The 20464-nt window shown below is 31.4% G+C and overlaps 1 protein-coding gene across 1 annotated transcript; it reads right to left on the bottom strand.

Moving 5' to 3' along the window:
* Positions 1-62: 62 nt before the first annotated feature.
* Positions 63-3362, bottom strand: LOC119610760 (nucleosome assembly protein 1-like 1). Its single transcript, XM_037966109.1, has 6 exons — positions 3146-3362; positions 1212-1378; positions 961-1087; positions 672-903; positions 536-615; positions 63-425 (listed from the first exon to the last, which is right to left on the bottom strand). The coding sequence occupies exons 1-6, from the start codon at positions 3215-3217 to the stop codon at positions 249-251; spliced, it is 855 nt and encodes a 284-aa protein (XP_037822037.1). The 5' UTR covers positions 3218-3362; the 3' UTR covers positions 63-248.
* Between the last annotated feature and the right edge of the window lie 17102 nt (positions 3363-20464).

The raw sequence follows: 20464 nt of genomic DNA, 5'->3' as shown, positions 1-20464 counted from the left end.
CACTTATTATAATATGTATAACTTATGTAAATGTTAAATGTATTTTAAATGAAAATTCTTAATTGTTATTTTCTTTTTTAACTAAAATTTATTTTTTAAAACAGATATATAAAACAAACAAAAAAAATAATGTAAAAATTAGGAAAATCAGAACGGGAAATCAGTACAATTTCTGATTTATATAATTATAATAAAGTTTGTAATCTCTATATATATATTTATCATTAATTTAAAAATAAATGTTTTATTTATTTAGTAGGCAAAGATGTAGCAATAGCATTATCTTCAGCGTCTTCATCATCGGTATCAGTTTCCGAATCAGAACTTAAGCAATCGGCTATTTCACCAGTGAAAAACATTACAGCTTTTGGTATGACTCGCTCTTTTAAATAGAAACCCAATTCGAAATCATTTTGTAGAATTACCTTTTAAAAATGTAAAATTTAAGGAATAAAAACGAGTTGCAAAATTATTAATAGTTTAAATACGCTTATATATTTATTTTACCCTTAAATTATTTATTTTTTAAACTTACATTAATATCCGCGTATGTTGGATCTTCAGGATTTTCAGGTAGTGTGGGTGGATCAAAAAAGTCGAAAAATGAAGTAAAAGCTAAAAAAAAAAACATTTTTTTTATAAAGAACTTATGAAACATCCTTGAAATTTACATTTTTTCTCATGCTCCTTATCTTCCTGCTTCCAATCAATTTTGCAACCCTCACATTTGTAGATTTCAGCACCGTCATAAGACAGTGGATCATCATTATCCGGCAAACAGTTTAGAAAATAAGTTTTAGTTAAAATGCGATTTGAAAAATAACCGTTGGGCTCGAAGAAAAATTCAATCACAAACTTGACTACCGGTTCATTATAAAGTTTTGAACGTATATCACTTAAATGCTATAATTATTTGATAAATATTTAGTATTTTCTAGTACAAATCATTAAACTATTTACCACCAATATTTTTTCATCCCTTTTGCTTATAAATTCGGTATAGGAAGCTTTTAAGACTTTCAGCCAGAAATTATTAACTTGACCTTCATCTTTAGCATCTCCACCTTTGGCTACATTTTTGAATTCTCTGAGAAGACGTCAGAGAGTATATTAGTCATTATGATAATAAGGTAATATTTTATCAACACTATGGTTTTATAGCAGATTTTTCTTTTTACTTAATTGAAATATTTTTTATTTTTCCAACTTACTCTAGTATTTTAATGCGTTTATCAAAGATTTCATTGTGTTTCTTTTCGAATGATTTTTCTAGATTGTAGATTTCACGCTGCAAATCTACATCTAGTTTTATTGTTTCCATATACAGTTTCTTTAATTCGTCTATACATTTCTTTTCATCTACGGACAGTTTTTGATCCTTAAAGGAATATTATAAAAACATATAAAAAAATATATTACAAATATACCAAGAAAAAGCATACTTAAAAAAAACAAATTATGTAGGGTATTATTGGCACTACATATATCCGCTATAATTTCTTGTTATAAAAGTGTCGCCAGATGTGGGGATTTGTGCCCAAATTGGGAATTTCATGTTTTATTTGGGGATAAATTTTCATGGGAGAGAGATTTGGAGATTTTCGAAAATTTTGGGTAATTTTTATTATTTTTCCGCTATTTTTGAGGATTTTTATATTTTTTAACAATTCTATTCATTCTACTTTTGTATATGGATCGGTTTTAAATATTTCGAACTGATTTCTTACCTTACTCTCTACGATTTCGAGAAATTCAATCCTACACCTATTGGTGTCACGAATTAACTCCCCTAATGTCTTGCAATCAATCCTGATGTTTTTGGGGAAAATTGTGGAGATTTAGATTAAAAAATGGGAATTTTTTGGGAATTTCCAGTGTAAGATTGGGGACAAAAGTCAACATTTTTCTGGCACCACTGTGTTATATATTATTTTGAATTGTTTGTGTGATGAGTCTTAGCTAAACGTAGTCAAAACTAAATAGCTAATTCAGAAACCCTTTTTTAGCAATCAATAAGTAGTGCCAAGTTTGTTTTTTAATTTTTTTTTGGGAAATGAAAAAATGGATGTGAACGAATGTGAATGTAAATGTTTGTGAATTAAACGAAATGGGAATAATTTTACATCCATGCATTTTACCATAGTTTTAAATCTAGTTCAGTTCTAGTTCACTTCTACTGCAGTTCTTGTTCAGTTCTAGTTCAGTTCTAGTTCAGTTCTAGTTCAGTTCTAGTTCAGTTCTAGTTCAGTTCTAGTTCAGTTCTAGTTCAGTTCTAGTTCAGTTCTAGTTCAGTTCTAGTTCAGTTCTAGTTCAGTTCTAGTTCAGTTCTAGTTCAGTTCTAGTTCAGTTCTAGTTCAGTTCTAGTTCAGTTCTAGTTCAGTTTTAGTTCAGTTCTAGTTCAGTTCTAGTTCAGTTCTAGTTCAGTTCTAGTTCAGTTCTAGTTCAGTTCTAGTTCAGTTCTAGTTCAGTTCTAGTTCAGTTCTAGTTCAGTTCTAGTTCAGTTCTAGTTCAGTTCTAGTTCAGTTCTAGTTCAGTTCTAGTTCAGTTCTAGTTCAGTTCTAGTTCAGTTCTAGTTCAGTTCTAGTTCAGTTCTAGTTCAGTTCTAGTTCAGTTCTAGTTCAGTTCTAGTTCAGTTCTAGTTCGGTTCTAGTTCAGTTCTAGTTCAGTTCTAGTTCAGTTCTAGTTCAGTTCTAGTTCAGTTCTAGTTCAGTTCTAGTTCAGTTCTAGTTCAGTTCTAGTTCAGTTCTAGTTCAGTTCTAGTTCAGTTCTAGTTCAGTTCTAGTTCAGTTCTAGTTCAGTTCTAGTTCAGTTCTAGTTCAGTTCTAGTTCAGTTTTGGTCTATACTAAATTAAATAGTTTATTAAGGTTGATTTCTAATGAAAACAAAACATTCCAATAGTCATTGTATTAAAGTGTACTTCTTAGTGGTAAAAATACACAGCCCTCTTATCTTCTATTGTTGGTTTAATTAGTATCAAGGTATGTATGATCATGAGTAGATCAAACAAATTTGCATACATTTATTAAAGATTTTTTGAATTGAGCTGCAATTTTCCTTTCAAATAATGTTCTTCAGGTACAAACAATCTGATATAATATTTCTTCCGCACTTTTTCAAATCTTGTAATTTCAAAACTCGACTTACCTGCAACTTTTTCTTTTCTGTTGTTAGTGGAGGTTTTGTTCCCTTGGTAGCACTACGACTTTTTATATCCATTTTTTATTTATACGTAAAAACACCAGCAAATTGTTTAAGAATTTTCTAAATTTATTTTATTCTTTATTTTTTAAATAAAATATGACAAAATTTTTGAAAATATTTGAGCACAACCAAAATAAAAACAACAAAATATTTGAAGTTTAATGCAAGAAGTAATAGATTGAAAAATATTTTTTTGTTGAACATTAAAAAGAAAATCAAAACAAGTGACTAAGAAAAAAGCTCAGCAAAAATTAATGAATCATTAAATAAGAAAATATTTAAATATGTATGTATGTACTTATATATTTAGTAAAAACGTGACTGATTTCAATGAGGAAAGGGTTCCGTTCGTTTGTTCAAATTAACATTTAACAATTGTAAATAGGTGTTGTTACGATGAAGAAAGAGTTTGTTTTTAAAGGGGTCATGCCAGTTGTTGTGGTTGTTTTGTAAATTAAATACCAAAATATTTTTTAAATAAGCCGAAGGGGCGAGAACTAAGTTATAATTTCAAATATAAATTGCATTTAATTTTTTGTTTGTTTACTGGTGTTTAACTTAAGATGCAGGCAACGTGCCGCTATAATTTTCCAGTATTTCGCGCAAAACCAACCAAGTGTGTAACATTACTTTGAACTGAGCAACAAAAAAGGAAGAAAAAAACATCCAACCACCACCACCATTTTGTTTTGGAACACTCAGACATCGCAACACTGTCTATAGCACCCACCAATAATGAGAAATATTTTTGCATTTTCATAAGTACTGGTTTCCGTAACATATAGAATTTTTGTTGTTTTTGTATACAAGTTTGTATTAAATATTCTATTTAGCTGTTTTATTTTCACTTTATTTCATTTCCCTTTAGGGATCTTTGTTATGTTAATGTTAAGTTAAACTCTAGTTAAACGGTTGTTGACCGTTATTTTAAAATAAATATTAAATGTTTGTACATTCAACCATTTAGTTTACATCTTTGCATACTTAATAGATTTTTTAGTTTTCTTTTTAGATTTTTAATTTTCTGCATTTTAAGAAGCTGTAAGGCAAATTATATTTATTTTTGTGTTTGAAAATAACTATTAATGTTATTTAGACTTCTGATTACCCTTCAGGTGCTGAACTTGGTCAGTTACGTGTTTTTTATAGGGTGATCGACTCGATTTTTCAACCGGTTTTAAAACCGGTTTTTTCTGCTTTACCAGTGTCGGTTTTTTCTTAATGTTGATTTTTCGAATATCGAATAACCCGGTTTTTTTTCACTTTTTAAAACCCGGTTTCGAATACTTTTATTTGCTTTGTATTCAAAGATTATTTAAATGAAATTTTTAAGTAAATAATAATACAGCCCGTCTAAATTTTAAAAATATTCGAGTCGAGGAACTAGAGTACATTTTCTACAGCTCTTTTGGTTAAACTTTTTTGATTTTCCTAATTAATTAAAAAAATTTATTTGTAAAATTGATAACTGTTTGATAAAATTTATCAATCTTAAGATTATATTCCAATTACAATAATTAATTTACGGCTGAAATTTTATGGAAGAGTTGGAATGCCTATGCAAATTTCCTAAACAGGGCTTTTAAAATAAGCTAGGATTACATAGTACCTTATGTTTAACAGAAGTGTCCCACTTTTTTCCTAATTTTTATACCCTCCACCACCATCAGTGGTGATAGAGGGTATATATAACTTTGTCATTCCGTGTGTAACACCAAGAAATATTCATCTGAGACCCAACAAAGTATATATATTCTGGGTCCTTATCAAATTCTGAGTCGATTTAGCTATGTCCGTCTGTCCGTCTGTCTGTGTAAAACACGCTCACGATAAAACGAAGCAATAGAGCTTAACCAAATTCACCCAAAATGTTCTTCATTTTCCTAAGTTGTTTGGTATTGCAAATGGGCAAAATCGGTTCACACCGGGAAAAGTTATGAATCAAAATTTAAAACAACCTCGGAAAAAAATAAGCATTTTTTACACATTCTGATGTAGTTTTCTCGAAAACTATGCAAGATAATTCCATGAAAATCACCATACATTCGTTTCTGCACAAGATCTTGATCCCTGCTGAAAATTGCCAGAATCGGTCCACAATTTCATATACCTCCCATACAAAAGTACATATTCCCGGAAAATGGGTTTTTTGTTAATAACTTCCGCCACAATGTCGATATCTTCACAAAATTTTACAAATTAAAATCTTATGTCAATAGAATTCTTTCAGAGGAAAAATTTTTTGGATCGGTCCATAATTGGACATAGCTCCCATACAAGGTCCCCTCCCGAAAATCACTTAAACGCGCATAACTCATTACTAAATTAAGATATCCAAATAAAATTTGGTATAGGTATTGCCCATATGCATAGAAATATTACTTAAACGCGCTTAACTTATAACTAAATTAAGATATCCATATAAAATTTGGTACAAATATTACTCATATGCACAGAAATATTGTTGTGAAATTTTTTTCCGATCGGTCCATAATTGATCATAGCTCCCATACAAGGTCCCCTCCCGAAAATCACTTAAACGCGCATAACTCATTACTAAATTAAGATATCCAAATAAAATTTGGTACAAGTATTGCTTATATGCATAGAAATATTACTGTGAAATTTTTTTCCGATCGGTCCATAATTGGTCATAGCTCCCATACAAGGTCCCCTCCCGAAAATCACTTAAACGCGCTTAACTCATAACTAAATTAAGATGTCCATATAAAATTTGGTACAAATATTACTCATATGCACAGAAATATTGTTGTGAAATTTTTTTCCGATCGGTCCATAATTGATCAAAGCTCCCATACAAGGTCCCCTCCAGAAAATCACTTAAATGCGCATAACTCATTACTAAATTAAGATATCCAAATAAAATTTGGTGTAAGTATTGCCCTTATGCATAGAAACATTACTGTGAGAGTTTTTTCCGATCGGTCCATAATTGGTCATAGCTCCCATACAAGGTCCCCTCCCGAAAATCACTTAAACGCGCATAACTCAGTACTTAATTAAGATATCCATATAAAATTTGGTATAAGTATTTCCCATATGCATAGAAATATTACTGTGAAATTTTTTTCCGATCGGTCCATAATTGGTCATAGCTCCCATACAATGTCCCCTCCCGAAAATCACTTAAATGCGCTTAACTCATAACTAAATTAAGATATCCATATAAAATTTGGTACAAATATTACTCATATGCACAGAAATTTTGTTGTGAAATTTTTTTCCGATCGGTCCCCTCCCGAAAATCTATTAAACGCGCATAACTCATTACTAAATTCAGATATCCATATCAATATAAAATTTGGCACAAGTATTACTCATATGCACAGAAATATTACTGTGAAAATTTTTTTCGATCGGTCCATAATTGGTCATAGCTCCCATACAAGGTCCCCTCCCGAAAATCACTTAAACGCGCATAACTCATTACGTAATTAAGATACCCATATGGTACAAATATTACTCATATGCACAGAAATATTACAGATAATTTTTTTCCGATCGGTCCATAACTCGTCATAGCTCCCATACAAGGTCCCCTCCCGAAAATCACTTAAACGCACATAACTCATTACTAAATTAAGATATCCATATAAAGTTTGGCAAAAATATTGCTCATATACAGAGAAATATTACTGTGAAATTGTTTTCCTATCGATCCATAATTGTTCATAGCTCCCATACAAGGTCCCTTTCAGAAAAACACTTAAAGGCACATAACTCATTACCAAATAATGATATAAATAAATACTATTTTTGTTCATAAATACTATTTTGTAATGCAAAAAGCACTTAATGCTATTTCAAAAAATTTTCACGATCGGTCTATGTTTGGTCATATCTCTCATACTAGGTCCTGCCCCTAAAAGCGCTTTAATTATATTTAACTATTTGCATTATCAATTTGTGTAGAACAAAATTATATATATGTATGTATTTTTAAAATCCTTAAATCTTTCACACACATGCATACATGCAAATACGAGATATCGCTAAAGCATATCTTAGGGCGCTATAAATTTAAGAAAGTGGCGTTTCTAATGTTCAATAAATCTTGGAATTGTAGTAGATTTGAGCTGTTTAAATCTTGGGATTTTTCTATTTAAGACATGAGAAAACTTATTTCTACAAATATTTTATTAATTAGAAATGTATTAATACAAAAGTTGCTGGTGGAGGGTATTTAAGATTCGGCTCAGCCGAATATAGCACTCTAACTTGTTTTATATTAAAGAAATAATGTAAATCAGACGACTAGATCTAAAGTTATAATCTTTTAAACTGTTAAAAATCATTTCGGGCCATGTTTTATTAATCAAATTTAAACATAGACATTAAGTTTTTCAAATTAAAATATATTTTTTTAATTATAATGAAAAACCGGTTAACCGGTTTTTTCTGAATTTGAAAAATATCAACCGGTTTTTTTTAAATGTCAACTATTCGAACTATTCGAAAACCGGTTTTTGGAAAATGTCGAATAATCGATCACCCTAGTTTTTTACTAGTTTCTGTCTAATTTCATCCTTATACCTAAGCTAGTTATGAACTATAAAGCCATTTTCTAAAATTGATCTTGTTTAGTGGTTGGGTCAGTTATGGACCGATCCTCATCAAATTAGCTAGAGAGGTCTTTGTTCCTACAAAACATGTTTATGTAGAATTTCATCATTATAGTGGTATTATAAAGATAGTTATGAGCATTAAGGGACCTTATGTGGTGAGTAGGGTCAAATATGGACTGATTCTCATAAAAATTGGTAAAAATATTTTGGTTTCTATAAAACTTGTTTTGTCTATTTTCATAGAAATGCTCAATTATGCACCGATTCTCAAAAAATTTGGTGGAGTGATTTTTGTTCCTATAAAACGTCTATATTTCATTGCTCCACTGCTATTATTAAGTCAGTTATGAGCGTTAAAGTAATTTTCTGAAGGGGACCTTTTACGGAGGTAAAGTCAATAATGGACCGATGTTGCATAAAACAATTTTGTTAAATTTTATTATTTTTTGAAAGAGTGCTTATATGGAAGGATAGGGTCAATTATGGACTTATCCTCGTAAAATTTTATAGACTGATTTTTGTTACTATTAAACTGGTTTATAACGAAGTTCGTTGCTACACTGCTATTATTAACTCAATTATGAGCGTTAAAGTAATTTTCAGAAGGGGGCTTTATATGGGGTATTGGGTCAATTAAGGACCGATCCTCCTAAAATTTTGTTGAGCTATTTTTGTTTCTCTAAGACTTGTTTATGTCGAATTTCGTCGTTATACTGGTATTATTAAGACATTTATGATTGTTAAAGTGTTTTTCTGAAGAAGACCTTTTACGGAGGTAAATTCAATCATGGGCCGATATCGATCATACATTACAATATAATTTTTAGTTGCATAAAACTAAATTGAGCAAAATTATAATTAACTAATTTTTGACCCTTTAAACTGTTTTTACATTTCTTTGTTCAATATCGTTTGTTCAATATTAAAAAGTACCATCGGAAAACCGAAAATTACAAAAATCTCTCTTAATAAATTCTCATTTAATAAGGACCGTGTGTCATGTGTTCCGGTTAAACATTATATTTACCAAAAAAGGTACCATTTGAAGAATGGAAAAGTACCAAAGAGTTCCCACTTACACAATATTATTCAGTCAAGACCATGTATGTTAAAATTTATGTTCCTAGGTTGAATATTTTGAAAATTCAAAAAGTACCATTTATGAGATAAAAAGTACTAAAAAGTTCTCTCTTAAAGAATCTTATTCAACCTTAATGGAAAGTACAAATAAAAATAGTACAATTTTCCCCTTAGAAATATACTTTTTTTTGAGAATTAAATTTGCAAAATGTTCCGCATTTAGGTCTATATATCACAGATAAAACTCAAACGATTCAAATGGGCATTCATTTGTTCCAGAAAAATTTTGCTTTCAAAAAGTACTAAACAATTTACTCGAAATTTGTCCTTAGTACTCGAATTCCAAAATAATATACCAATAGCTTATTTTGTGTGAGTAAATAAACTATTTTTTAAATTTTATAAAAATTGGCTCAATGAGTTTGAATAAAATTAAATTTTGTTTATTAGTTAAAAAGTTATAAAGGCCCAAAAAAGGTACCAAAATCACCTTTGTTACACATTTTCACCCCTTAAAAGTACGAATTTTAAAAAAGTACCAGACACCCATCTGCTTATTTTTTACCCCTAAATATACAAATTTCCAAAAAATCCCTCCTTAGTGGATCTAAATAACCAAGAACACATCTACTGTCAAAATTTCATGATTCTAGGTTTAGCCGTTTGGGCTGTGCGATGATGAATCAGTCAGTCAGTGACGCTACTCTTTTATATATGTATTAGGGTGATCGACTCGATTTTTCAACCGGTTTTAAAACCGGTTTTTTCTGCTTTACCAGTGTCGGTTTTTTCTTAATGTTGATTTTTCGAATATCGAATAACCCGGTTTTTTCACTTTTTAAAACCCGGTTTCGAATACTTTTATTTGCTTTGTATTCAAAGATTATTTAAATGAAATTTTTAAGTAAATAATAATACAGCCCGTTTAAATTTTAAAAATGTTCGAGTCGAGGAACTACAGCTCTTTTGGTTAAACTTTTTTGATTTTCCTATTTAATTAAAAATTATTTGTAAAATGGATAACTGTTTGATAAAATTTAGCAATCTTAAGATTATATTCCAATTACAATAATTAATTTACGGCTGAAATTTTATGGAAGTGTTGGAATGCCTATGCAAATTTCCTAAACAGGGCTTTTAAAATAAGCTAGGATTACATGTTTAACAGAAGTGCCCACTTTTTTCCTAATTTTTTTATATTAAAGAAATAATGCAAATCAGACGACTAGATCTAAAGTTATAATCTTTTAAACTGTTAAAAATCATTTCGGGCCATGTTTTATTAATCAAATTTAAACATAAACATTAAGTTTTTCAAATTAAAATATATATTTTTTAATTGTAATGAAAAACCGGTTAACCGGTTTTTTCTGAATTTGAGAAATATCAACCGGTTTTTTTTAAATGTCAACTATTCGAACTATTCGAAAACCGGTTTTTGGAAAATGTCGAATAATCGATCATCCTAATATGTATACATACATATATGTAGATTAATCATTTTCAAATTTTCCATTAAAATTTAAAATTTCTTGTAGTACTTCTTACTTCTCGATATGTCCAATACATTTCCCATGCTGAACCTAATATGCCGCCGAAAAACTTAAATGTAAACATCACATTTTAATTCCAACCACGATTTGGTAATATTTTTCAAAAACAATTCTTACTCTGTTACGGTCATTTCTTTCTACTTTAAGGAAAATGCGTTTTTAACAAATGTTATCCTGTCGTGTCGTTTCGCTTGTTTAAACAACTATTTATGTTTGTATTTATTTACATGATGAGTTTTTAACTCAATACCAACTAATATTGTTTGGGATGACTAAATAGAAGTTAGAGGCAATGAAGAAAAAAAATTTAAACAAAAAAAAAAAAAAAAAAAGATTAAAGAAGGTGTAAGTTGGCAAATTGTTCTTGAATAATAGCACTAATTATAGTTTTCACGCGCCTTAAGTGAAGTTTTATCAAGAGGAAATATTTAATTTAAAGTTGTTATAAGAAAATTAATAAAATAATTAAAGTATACATGCAAAATTATTACATTTTTATATAAATAATAATTACATTATTATGATTTCAAGGAAATAAATGAAACACCTTAATAAAGTATAATCAACAAGCAAATGTACGATATTGTCTGATAAAAATGACATTCTGAAACAAAAAATTTACATTTTTTATCTTCATTAGATAACGTAAACCTTATGTTGGGGAATAGTTATAAATGGGAAATCCTTTAGACAGCAGTTTCAAAATACCATTTTCAAAATTTTAATAACTCACAATTTTTATATTAAATCTCCAGCAAAATAATAGAATCTACCTTAACCGTTTATAATAACAACAATTGTCAGCATTATAATTTGGTCAGTGTAAGAATTAAAATTTCAATAAATTTTTAAATAGTTTTTAAATCCTTTTTAAATTAAAGAAATACTACAAAAGGACTTTTTTTAAATGTCTTAGCCTCTTTATTATACTTGTATTACTTATACTTTTACTGTATTTTTTAATATACATACATATGTATGAGTAAATGTGAATATAAAATTGTACTATCCATTAATATAAGGGTGGTGATCTTTAAAGAAATTTATCTTTATGAACTCGGTTTTCGCTACAATGATCGTATGGTAAATAAAATGTTATAAAATGTATTCTAAAAAGAACAAGTTAGAGTGTTATATTCAGGCTATTCCGAATCTAATATAGCCACAATCAAAGAGTTATACAATAATTTCACACTACCCTAATATATAACAAGTAAGACTGTTATATTCGGCTGTGCCGAATTTTGTATACCCACCATCAAAACATTGCCGAAAAGGAATGCTTCCTTATAAATAGACTTTGATATTTAAGAATAGATGCTTTTGTTATTGTCAAAACAATTTTCTCATTGGTCAATTATGGACCGATCCTCGTCAAATTTTCAAGAACGATTTTAGTTTAGGCTAGTAATGATGGGGTAGGGTCAATTATGAACCGATTCTTATAAAATTTTACAAAGCGATTTAGGTTCCTAGAAAATATATTTATGTCGAATTTCATCGCTATAGATGCTTCTTTTGGACAGTTATGAGCGTTAAAGTAATTTTCTGAAGAGGACCTTATATGGGGGATAGGGTCAGTTATGGACCGATCCTTATAAAATTTTACAATGCTATTAAGGTTCCTATAAAATATGTTCATGTCGAATTTCATCGCTATAGATGCTTCTTTTGGACAGTTATGAGCGTAAAGTCATTTTCTGAAGGGGATCTTATATGGTGGGTAGGGTCAATTCTGGACCGAAGCTTATAAAATTTTACAAAGCGATTAACGTTTCTATAAAATAGGTTCATGTCTAATTTCATTGCTATAGATGCTTCTTTTAGTCAGTTATAAGCGTTAAAGTCATTTTCTGAAGGGGAGCTTATATGGAGTGTAGGGTCAATTATGGACCGATCCTTATAAAATTTTACAATTATATTAAGGTTCCTATAAAATACGTCCATGTCGAATTTCATCGCTATAGATGCTTCTTTTGGACAGTTATGAGCATTAAAGTCATTTTCTGAAGGGGACCTTATAGGGCGGCTAGGGTCAATTATGGACCGATCCTTATAACATTTCACAAAGCGATTTAGGTTTCTATAGAATATGTTCATGTCTAATTTGATCGCTATAGATGCTTCTTTTAGACAGTTATGAGCGTTAAAGTCATTTTCTGAAGGGGACCTTATATGGGGGGTAGGGTCAATTATGGACCAATCCTTATAAAATTCTACAAAGATTTTAAGGTTCCTATAAAATATGTTTATGTCGAATTTCATCGCTATAGGTGCTTCTTTTAGTCAGTTATGAGCGTTAAAGTCTGAAGGGGACCTTAAATAGGGGCTAGGCGAAATCGTGGACCGATATTGCCCATTTTCAATACCAAACGAACTGCATCAACTAAAAGTATCTGTGCAAAATTTCAGCCCTTTACCTACTTCCGTTTGGACTCAATCGTGTTTTCAACAGACATACAGACGGACAGACGGACGGACATGACTAGATCGTCTTAGAATCTAATAAGGACCCAGAATATATATACTTTTATGGGTCTTAGAGGAATATTTCAATGTGTTACAAATGGAATGACAAAAACAATATACCCCCCCATCTTTTTGGATGGTGGGTATAAAAAATACATACTTATGAATGTATTTGTGTATAGTTATACATATATCTATGTATGTATGTATGATAAATTGCCTTAGAGCAATTTTCTGACTATAAAAACTTTACTAACTAAACATTCTAAAGTAATTTCCGAGTTTATTGTAGCAAATAATTTCTTCTTCCACATACTTCGTCTTCATTTCAATCTTTTTCTATTATTTCTATTTCTCAAACTAATACTAATATGTAGTATGTACGAGTGTGTGTGTGTGTATATATATGTATTTTGGAACAAGCGTATGCAATTAAAATTGTTACATAAACCTATTAGATTATAAAATATTTAAAATTATATTAGTTTTCATTGTTCAAATTTTCATATTTTTACGTATGAGTGTTACTTTTGTATGTATATAAGTATTTATGTATGAATGTATGTGTTTTTGCTCAAATAAATAAAAGTATGCATGACCACAAGAAATTTATAAAAAATATTAAACAAAATGTTTATTTAATCGAATATTGTATAAAAGAATTTTGTATTAGAGTATAAATAAGTAGTAACCATTTATGTAGAAATAATTTTACTTATTTTGTATTTGCTAAAATTGTATGAGTTAGTTTGTATAAAATAAGGGTAAGGTCAAGTGCATATTTACAGTACATACATACATATGTATATATGTATGTATGATGTACGATGAGGAATATAATTTGAAAGTTTTGATAAAAAATTTTCTAATTAAAAATAAAATACAATCCAATCTATTGAAATAATATTCATACATACATATAAACTAAAATGACATTTCAATAATTTAGTGATAAAGTATCTTAAATTTATTTTTTTTTAAGGAAATGGTACATTTTTTGTAGAAATTAAAAATTTTTAACCAAACAAGCAAATTTATATTTTTTTATGTTTTTCACACACACATTTCTTAAGTTGAGATGTTTTTGAATAATGTGACTTAAATTTTTATAAAATTTGTACTGACTTTAATATTTGTTAAGTACGCTTTGACACATTGTTTTCGAACTTCGTTTTTAACACATACTAAAAAAAATGTTTTTTTGTGAAAACTAATAATAAACGCAGTGGACGTATCCTCGTAGGCAATTTTTTTCTTAGAAACAAAACTACTTACTTAACTCCCTATTTGCAGGCGACCGTTGCAATGACTTACTTCTATTCCTAATTGTAAGCGAGCGCGGTAAGTACTTGCCTCCAATATCATCCCAGTATTTAAATAATGACTTTTAACTCCTTATTTTTCAATGTAAGTTTTTGCTTGGTAATTACATAAAAACACCAAAAGTAAGTAAGTACACATATACATACTTACGACAACAATATGTAATGTTGACAACACAACGATGTCAACATTGCAACAATTCGCTGTCGAAATCTAAATTTTATACACATCCGTTGTCGAAATGTTAACAAACGTGGTAAGCTCACTATTGGCAATGGATTGTTTGTCAATAGTGAGCTTACCACGTTTGTTAACATTTAGACAACGGATGTATATAAAATTTATCAGGACGTTGCGTGTTTAGTTCTACTTTCTAGGTGTAACATTAAAAAGTTTAGTCTTATGAATGTTCAATTTTATGTTTCCAGGTTCAATATGTATTATAGAAAATTTAAAAAAAGTATCCTTTTAAGAATGATCAAGTGAGAGTATTATATTCGGCTGTGCCGAATCTTATATACCCACCAAAAAACCGTATGCCGTAAAAGGAATGCTCCCCTATAAACATCAGGGTGATATTTGGAATATGGCTTAAGTCAATTGTGGACCGACCTCTTTAAAACTAACAAAATATAAATTTTTAAAAACAAAATATTTTTGTTCAATTTTTAAACCATGAGAGTGTGAGAAATTTTCTGAAGAGGACCTTATATGCGTCAATTTTGAACCTATACTCATAAAATTTTGTAGATAGATTTTGTTTTTTAAAGAACTTGTTATGTCAAATTTCTTCGCTATAGTCGTATTTTTAAATAAGGAAAACTTGTATTTTAATAAGCAAAATACTTTCCTGAAGGGTACCTTTTATAGGGGCTAGGGTCAGTTATAAACTTTTTATGTCGATTTTCATCGCTGTACTCGTAATTTTATATAATAATCATTAAATTTTCTGAAGAGCAGCTAATATGAGGGATAGGGTCAATTATTGACCTCATAACTTTTCGTAGACCGATTTTTGCATTTGTTTTTCATCGCTGTACTCGCATTTTTATGCCAGTAATTAGCGTTAAAGTAATTTCCTGAACGGGGGCTTATATGGGGGGTTGGGTGAGTTACCGACACATTCCACATGAAATTCGGTAGCAAGATTAACGTTCGCATAAAAGTTTCTTATGTCGAATTTCATAACCGTATTTCATAACTCGTATTTTTAAACTCAAAGTCATTTTCTGAAGGGGACCTCATATGGGTATAAGTTCAATTATGGACCGAACGGAACTTAATTGTGTCAAATTTTATTGCCACACAAAAATTTACATATTTGATTTTGGCAATAACAAAACAATAATAACACACAGTATCCTATGTAAAGTGTTGTGCTTGCTCTGTTTTGTTTTTATAAACAAGCAATGTAAGTACAAGTACAACATTTACCATATAAAGCTGTATAATACTAAATGTATTACCAGGACCAAGACACTAGGGCGAACATTTTGAGAAATGGTAACTTATGATATACTTATTCGTTCAAAGTTGATAAAATTAAATTCCTTATTTCAATAAAAAGTTTCTTAATAAAATATTTTATGTCTCAATAATTAAATCAAACGAGCCTGAATTAAAATTTCCACAAGGGTTAAACGAGAAATGTTTAACTTTTCATTTTTCTTAAAAGTTATTATTTTATCAAATTTAATTATAGTCTTTATTATGTATTTACGGAATTATGTTTACGATACGTATGTAAATAATATATGTATGTCATTTATTTCCATTTCTTACATTTATGATGCTAAATAATTGTGTTTTGTATGAAAACCATTAAATTGGTGTAAAACTTTTCTCATGATGCTCTTACTGAGCTGAAAGCACTGAAAAATAATTTTTAACTGAACAAAAACAAATACATAATATTGTTTTAATAACATAATAAAACATAAAAGTGTGATAAATAAGGAAAAAAAAACAACAACAAGAAATCTGATGAAGTGGCGAACCAAACAATAGAAATGTACATAAAAAGTGGAAAAATATAATAATAATAATAAAAAACAGTGAAAAGGACTAAAACGTGCATAATTATGAGCGACATTGAAAGGAAAAGTTTTGCACAGCCATTAAATAATAAGTTTAAGGAGACTACTTGTTGTGCTAAATGGATGTGTGTTCATGTATATGATGGTTAATGGTTTTAGTGGTTCTACTTGCAGCAATGAGTACTTGATATTCTGTTTTTTTGTTTAAATAAACCATCAACAATGTACCAACCATGCAGCCATATCTATGTACAATCATCCACACAGCCAACAAACCAAAGAACCAAGAAGCGCAAATAACTACAATAAAATGAAATATGAAGTTAAAACATTATTTCGCACTTTGCTGCTCCGGTGCGTAACTATGTATGAGAGGTACATGCATTAAAGTTGAAAAACATTTATAATAATGTTTTTCCTTTGTTTTTCTTGGAGGGGGAAAATAGATAAAAACTGAGAAAAATGTAAGCCATTATTCTAGTAGAAGTGATAATAGTCTTTTCATTGATGGCCATTTTTGAGAACTTCTATTATTACTAAGTTTTGTAATAATTTAGGATACCGCTTCTTTAAAGTAAGAATAACTGCCAGTAAAATGATAGATAGATAGATAGATAGATAGATAGATAGACAGATAGATAGATAGATAGATAGATAGATAGATAGATAGATAGATAGATAGATAGATAGATAGATAGATAGATAGATAGATAGATAGATAGATAGATAGATAGATAGATAGATAGATAGATAGATAGATAGATAGATAGAGATAGATAGATAGATAGATAGATAGATAGATAGATATACGATATATAGATAGATAGATAGATAGATAGATAGATAGATCGCTCGCTCGCTCGCTCGCTTCGCTCGCTCGTCGCTCGCTCGCGCGCTCGCTCTCGCTCCTCGCTCGGCTCGCTCGCTCGCTCGCTCGCTCGCTCGCTCGCTCGCTCTCCTCTCTCGCTCGCTCGCTCGCTCGCTCGCTCGCTCGCTCGCTCGCTCGCTCGCTCGCTCGCTCGCTCGCTCGCTCGCTCGCTCGCTCGCTCGCTCGCTCGCTCGCTCCCTGCTCGCTCGCTCGCTCGCTCGCTCGCTCGCTCGCTCGCTCTCTCCTCGCTCTCGCTCGCTCGCTCGCTCGCTCGCTCGCTCGCTCGCTCGCTCGCTCGCTCGCTCGCTCGCTCGCTCGCTCGCTCGCTCGCTCGCTCGCTCGCTCGCTCGCTCGCTCGCTCTCTCGCTCGCTCGCTCGCTCGCTGCTCCTCTCGCTCGCTCGCTCGCTCGCTCGCTCGCTCTCGCTCGCTCGCTCGCTCGCTCGCTCGCTCGCTCGCTCGCTCGCTCGCTCGCTCGCTCGCTCGCTCGCTCGCTCGCTCGCTCCTCCTCGCTCGCTCGCTCGCTCGCCGCATCGCTCGCTCGCTCGCTCGCTCGCTCGCTCTCTCTCGCTCGCTCGCTCGCTCGCTCGCTCGCTCGCTCCTCGCTCGCTCGCTCGCTCGCTCGCTCGCTCCTCGCTCGCTCGCTCGCTCGCTCGCTCGCTCGCTCGCTCGCTCTCTGCTCGCTCTCTCGCTCGCTCTCGCTCGCTCGCTCGCTCGCTCGCTCGCTCGCTCGCTCGCTCGCTCGCTCGCTCGCTCGCTCGCTCGCTCGCTCGCTCGCTCGCTCGCTCGCTCGCTCGCTCGCTCGCTCGCTCGCTCGCTCGCTCGCTCGCTCTCTCGCTCGCTCGCTCGCTCGCTCGCTCGCTCGCTCGCTCGCTCGCTCGTAGCTCGCTCGCTCGCTCGCTCCGCTCGCTCGCTCGCTCGCTCGCTCGCTCGCTCGCTCGCTCGCTCGCTCGCTCGCTCGCTCTCTCGCTCGCTCGCTCGCTAGATAGAGAGATCAAGTATAGTGTTTCCTGTACATGAGGTAATGATAACAATATTTATTTCTATTACTCAAAACAATCGTTTGAATATTGAAACTTTTATTTTAAAAACACTGTAGTACGTATTATTAAGCTATATATATACTATCTATAACCTTTAGTGACTTTTGCTAGATGTAATACATAATCATAACTTACCCAAGCACGCTAGTGAATGAGTTTTTAATTTAATACATTACCGATCTGATGCTTTCGGAGATGCTATAACAATGTAAAAAATTGTAGCACGACAAAAATATTTTTTTTTAAATAGAAGACTAAATAAAATGGCTAAAGTAGCAAAAATGCATCCATTCCTAAGAGAAATTTGCTAAGAAACAACAACAAAAATAGATATTTTTATAAATATTTAAATATATGTATGTTCACTAGAGGTGCCCAAAAAATATCGATTTTGTTTGTATGGGTTTTATTTGTAACATTTCGAACAAATCTTACAGAAGTAAATCGATATTTTTTGGCCATCTCTAACGTAGACTTCAATTTTACACTTAGAGAAATTATTTTCTTTATACTAAGACGTATCTATCTATATATGTATGTTTGTATATCATAATTGTCAGGAATGATGATGTTGTTGTTGAAGTTTTTGTTCGTCTTCAACTTGTTGTATAAATAACAGCAGCAAACAACACCAACAATAACACTGTACTTGGTCAACAACAATAATAATAAATTTTCTTATCTATGCCTTTGCAAATTATGAATTTATTTAAATTTTCTGCTTGAGTACAATTTTCATAAACGATGTAAGAGAACTTTCGATATGAACTAGAAAAAAAAAAGAAAATAATAAGAAAATAAGATTTAGAAAAGAGAACGAGTATTTTGTTGTAATCAGATTAAAATGCTATGCTAAGCATTATACTCTTCAGCAAATTCCTTCAACTTTTACCCCAACACAAAACTGGCATCCGAAAATCATCTGTTTTTAAATACAGTGAAAATTTGTGTTATTAGTTAGGTGAAATATATATCGTTTATATAATTTTTTTTTTAATATTGATAGTACTATATTACGTTTCCGTTTTTTATCTGATAGTTTTGATTTTTATATTTTTTCCATAGACGTTTCAAGTACTTCGATATTTCGAAACTACAGACAATACATTCGTAATAAAATTAGAAGGTTAGCTCAACTTCTAACACTAGTCAATATACTATAAATCCGTCGTTCTTGATGGTGGAATAGATCCCATAAGGATGTCGAAGCTATTATTGATTTTAAAAGGTTTGGTGATGGAAAGGTCTAAATCGCTTCTATCAGAAACGAAGTCATTTTAAACCACTGTTTACAGATTTACACTAAATTTTTTTGGCTATAGTCTTTGGCAACATAAAATGCAAAGTGTTTGGTAAATGAAGTTTTCAATTTTCCCATAATTATTTTGACCTTAATTAACACATCGTTCCATCATCGTACTCATAGTCAACGTCATAGTACTTGTGAGAGTAAGATGATGAAGAACAACAACAACATCCACAAGCAGCAATGAAGTTGTTTCTTAGTCAAAACATGGAAATCTTTAGCTGGTTCATCTTGGTGTGACGTTGTTTGTTTTATACGTTGCATGCAACAATAAGAGCTGGGCTAACTGGCTGGGTTTTTTGTAAGTATTTATTGTTTATATTTATTTTTGGTTTTATTTTTCATATTTTTAGTTTGCCTGTCTGTATGGTTGCGTTATTCTGTCGGTTGTTATGCTCCTCAATCTATCCGTCTCTCTGTCAGTCGGTATTTATTAAGAGGTAAATTCCGGCTACACTGGTGTTTTTGCACTCATTTCATGTTGGTTGTTGCACATGTTGTAAATGTATTACAACATACATACATATGTTCATAAGAGTGTCCCGAGGAACAGCCTTTTTAAGAATACTAAGTAGGAATACTTCTTAATATATGTGTATTAATGTGCTGATTTTTTTTGGAATGGAAATTGAAAATCCTGGCCTCAAAATAATTTGTGAAAAAACATTATTTCCAAATTTTTTGAAATGTCTCTCAAAAATTCCATAATTTTGAGTTGATTTCGGGAAAAATAATTTTTATTTTGTTTTTATACTTTTTTTGGTCCACAAAATGATTTCTAGTGCGTTTGAGAGTCATATTATTTTCGTTTTTTACCAAAATTGTCATAATTTTTAGCTTATACGTAGTTTTTCGGACCTAAAATACTATAAGAAAATTTTTTATTATTTTTCCCGCGATAAAGTTAAAATTATGGAATTTTTTAGTCCCATTTCGAAAAGAGTAAAGATTTTTTTTTTGGAAAATATTGAACTCAGATCATGATTGTTAATCGTTGGTA

The sequence above is a fragment of the Lucilia sericata genome, unplaced genomic scaffold (assembly GCF_015586225.1).
Source record: "Lucilia sericata isolate MDLA Ls3-8-SP2 unplaced genomic scaffold, ASM1558622v1 Contig000029F_arrow, whole genome shotgun sequence".
Classification (NCBI taxonomy): domain Eukaryota; kingdom Metazoa; phylum Arthropoda; class Insecta; order Diptera; family Calliphoridae; genus Lucilia; species Lucilia sericata.
This window is presented reverse-complemented; position numbering and strand designations above follow the sequence as displayed.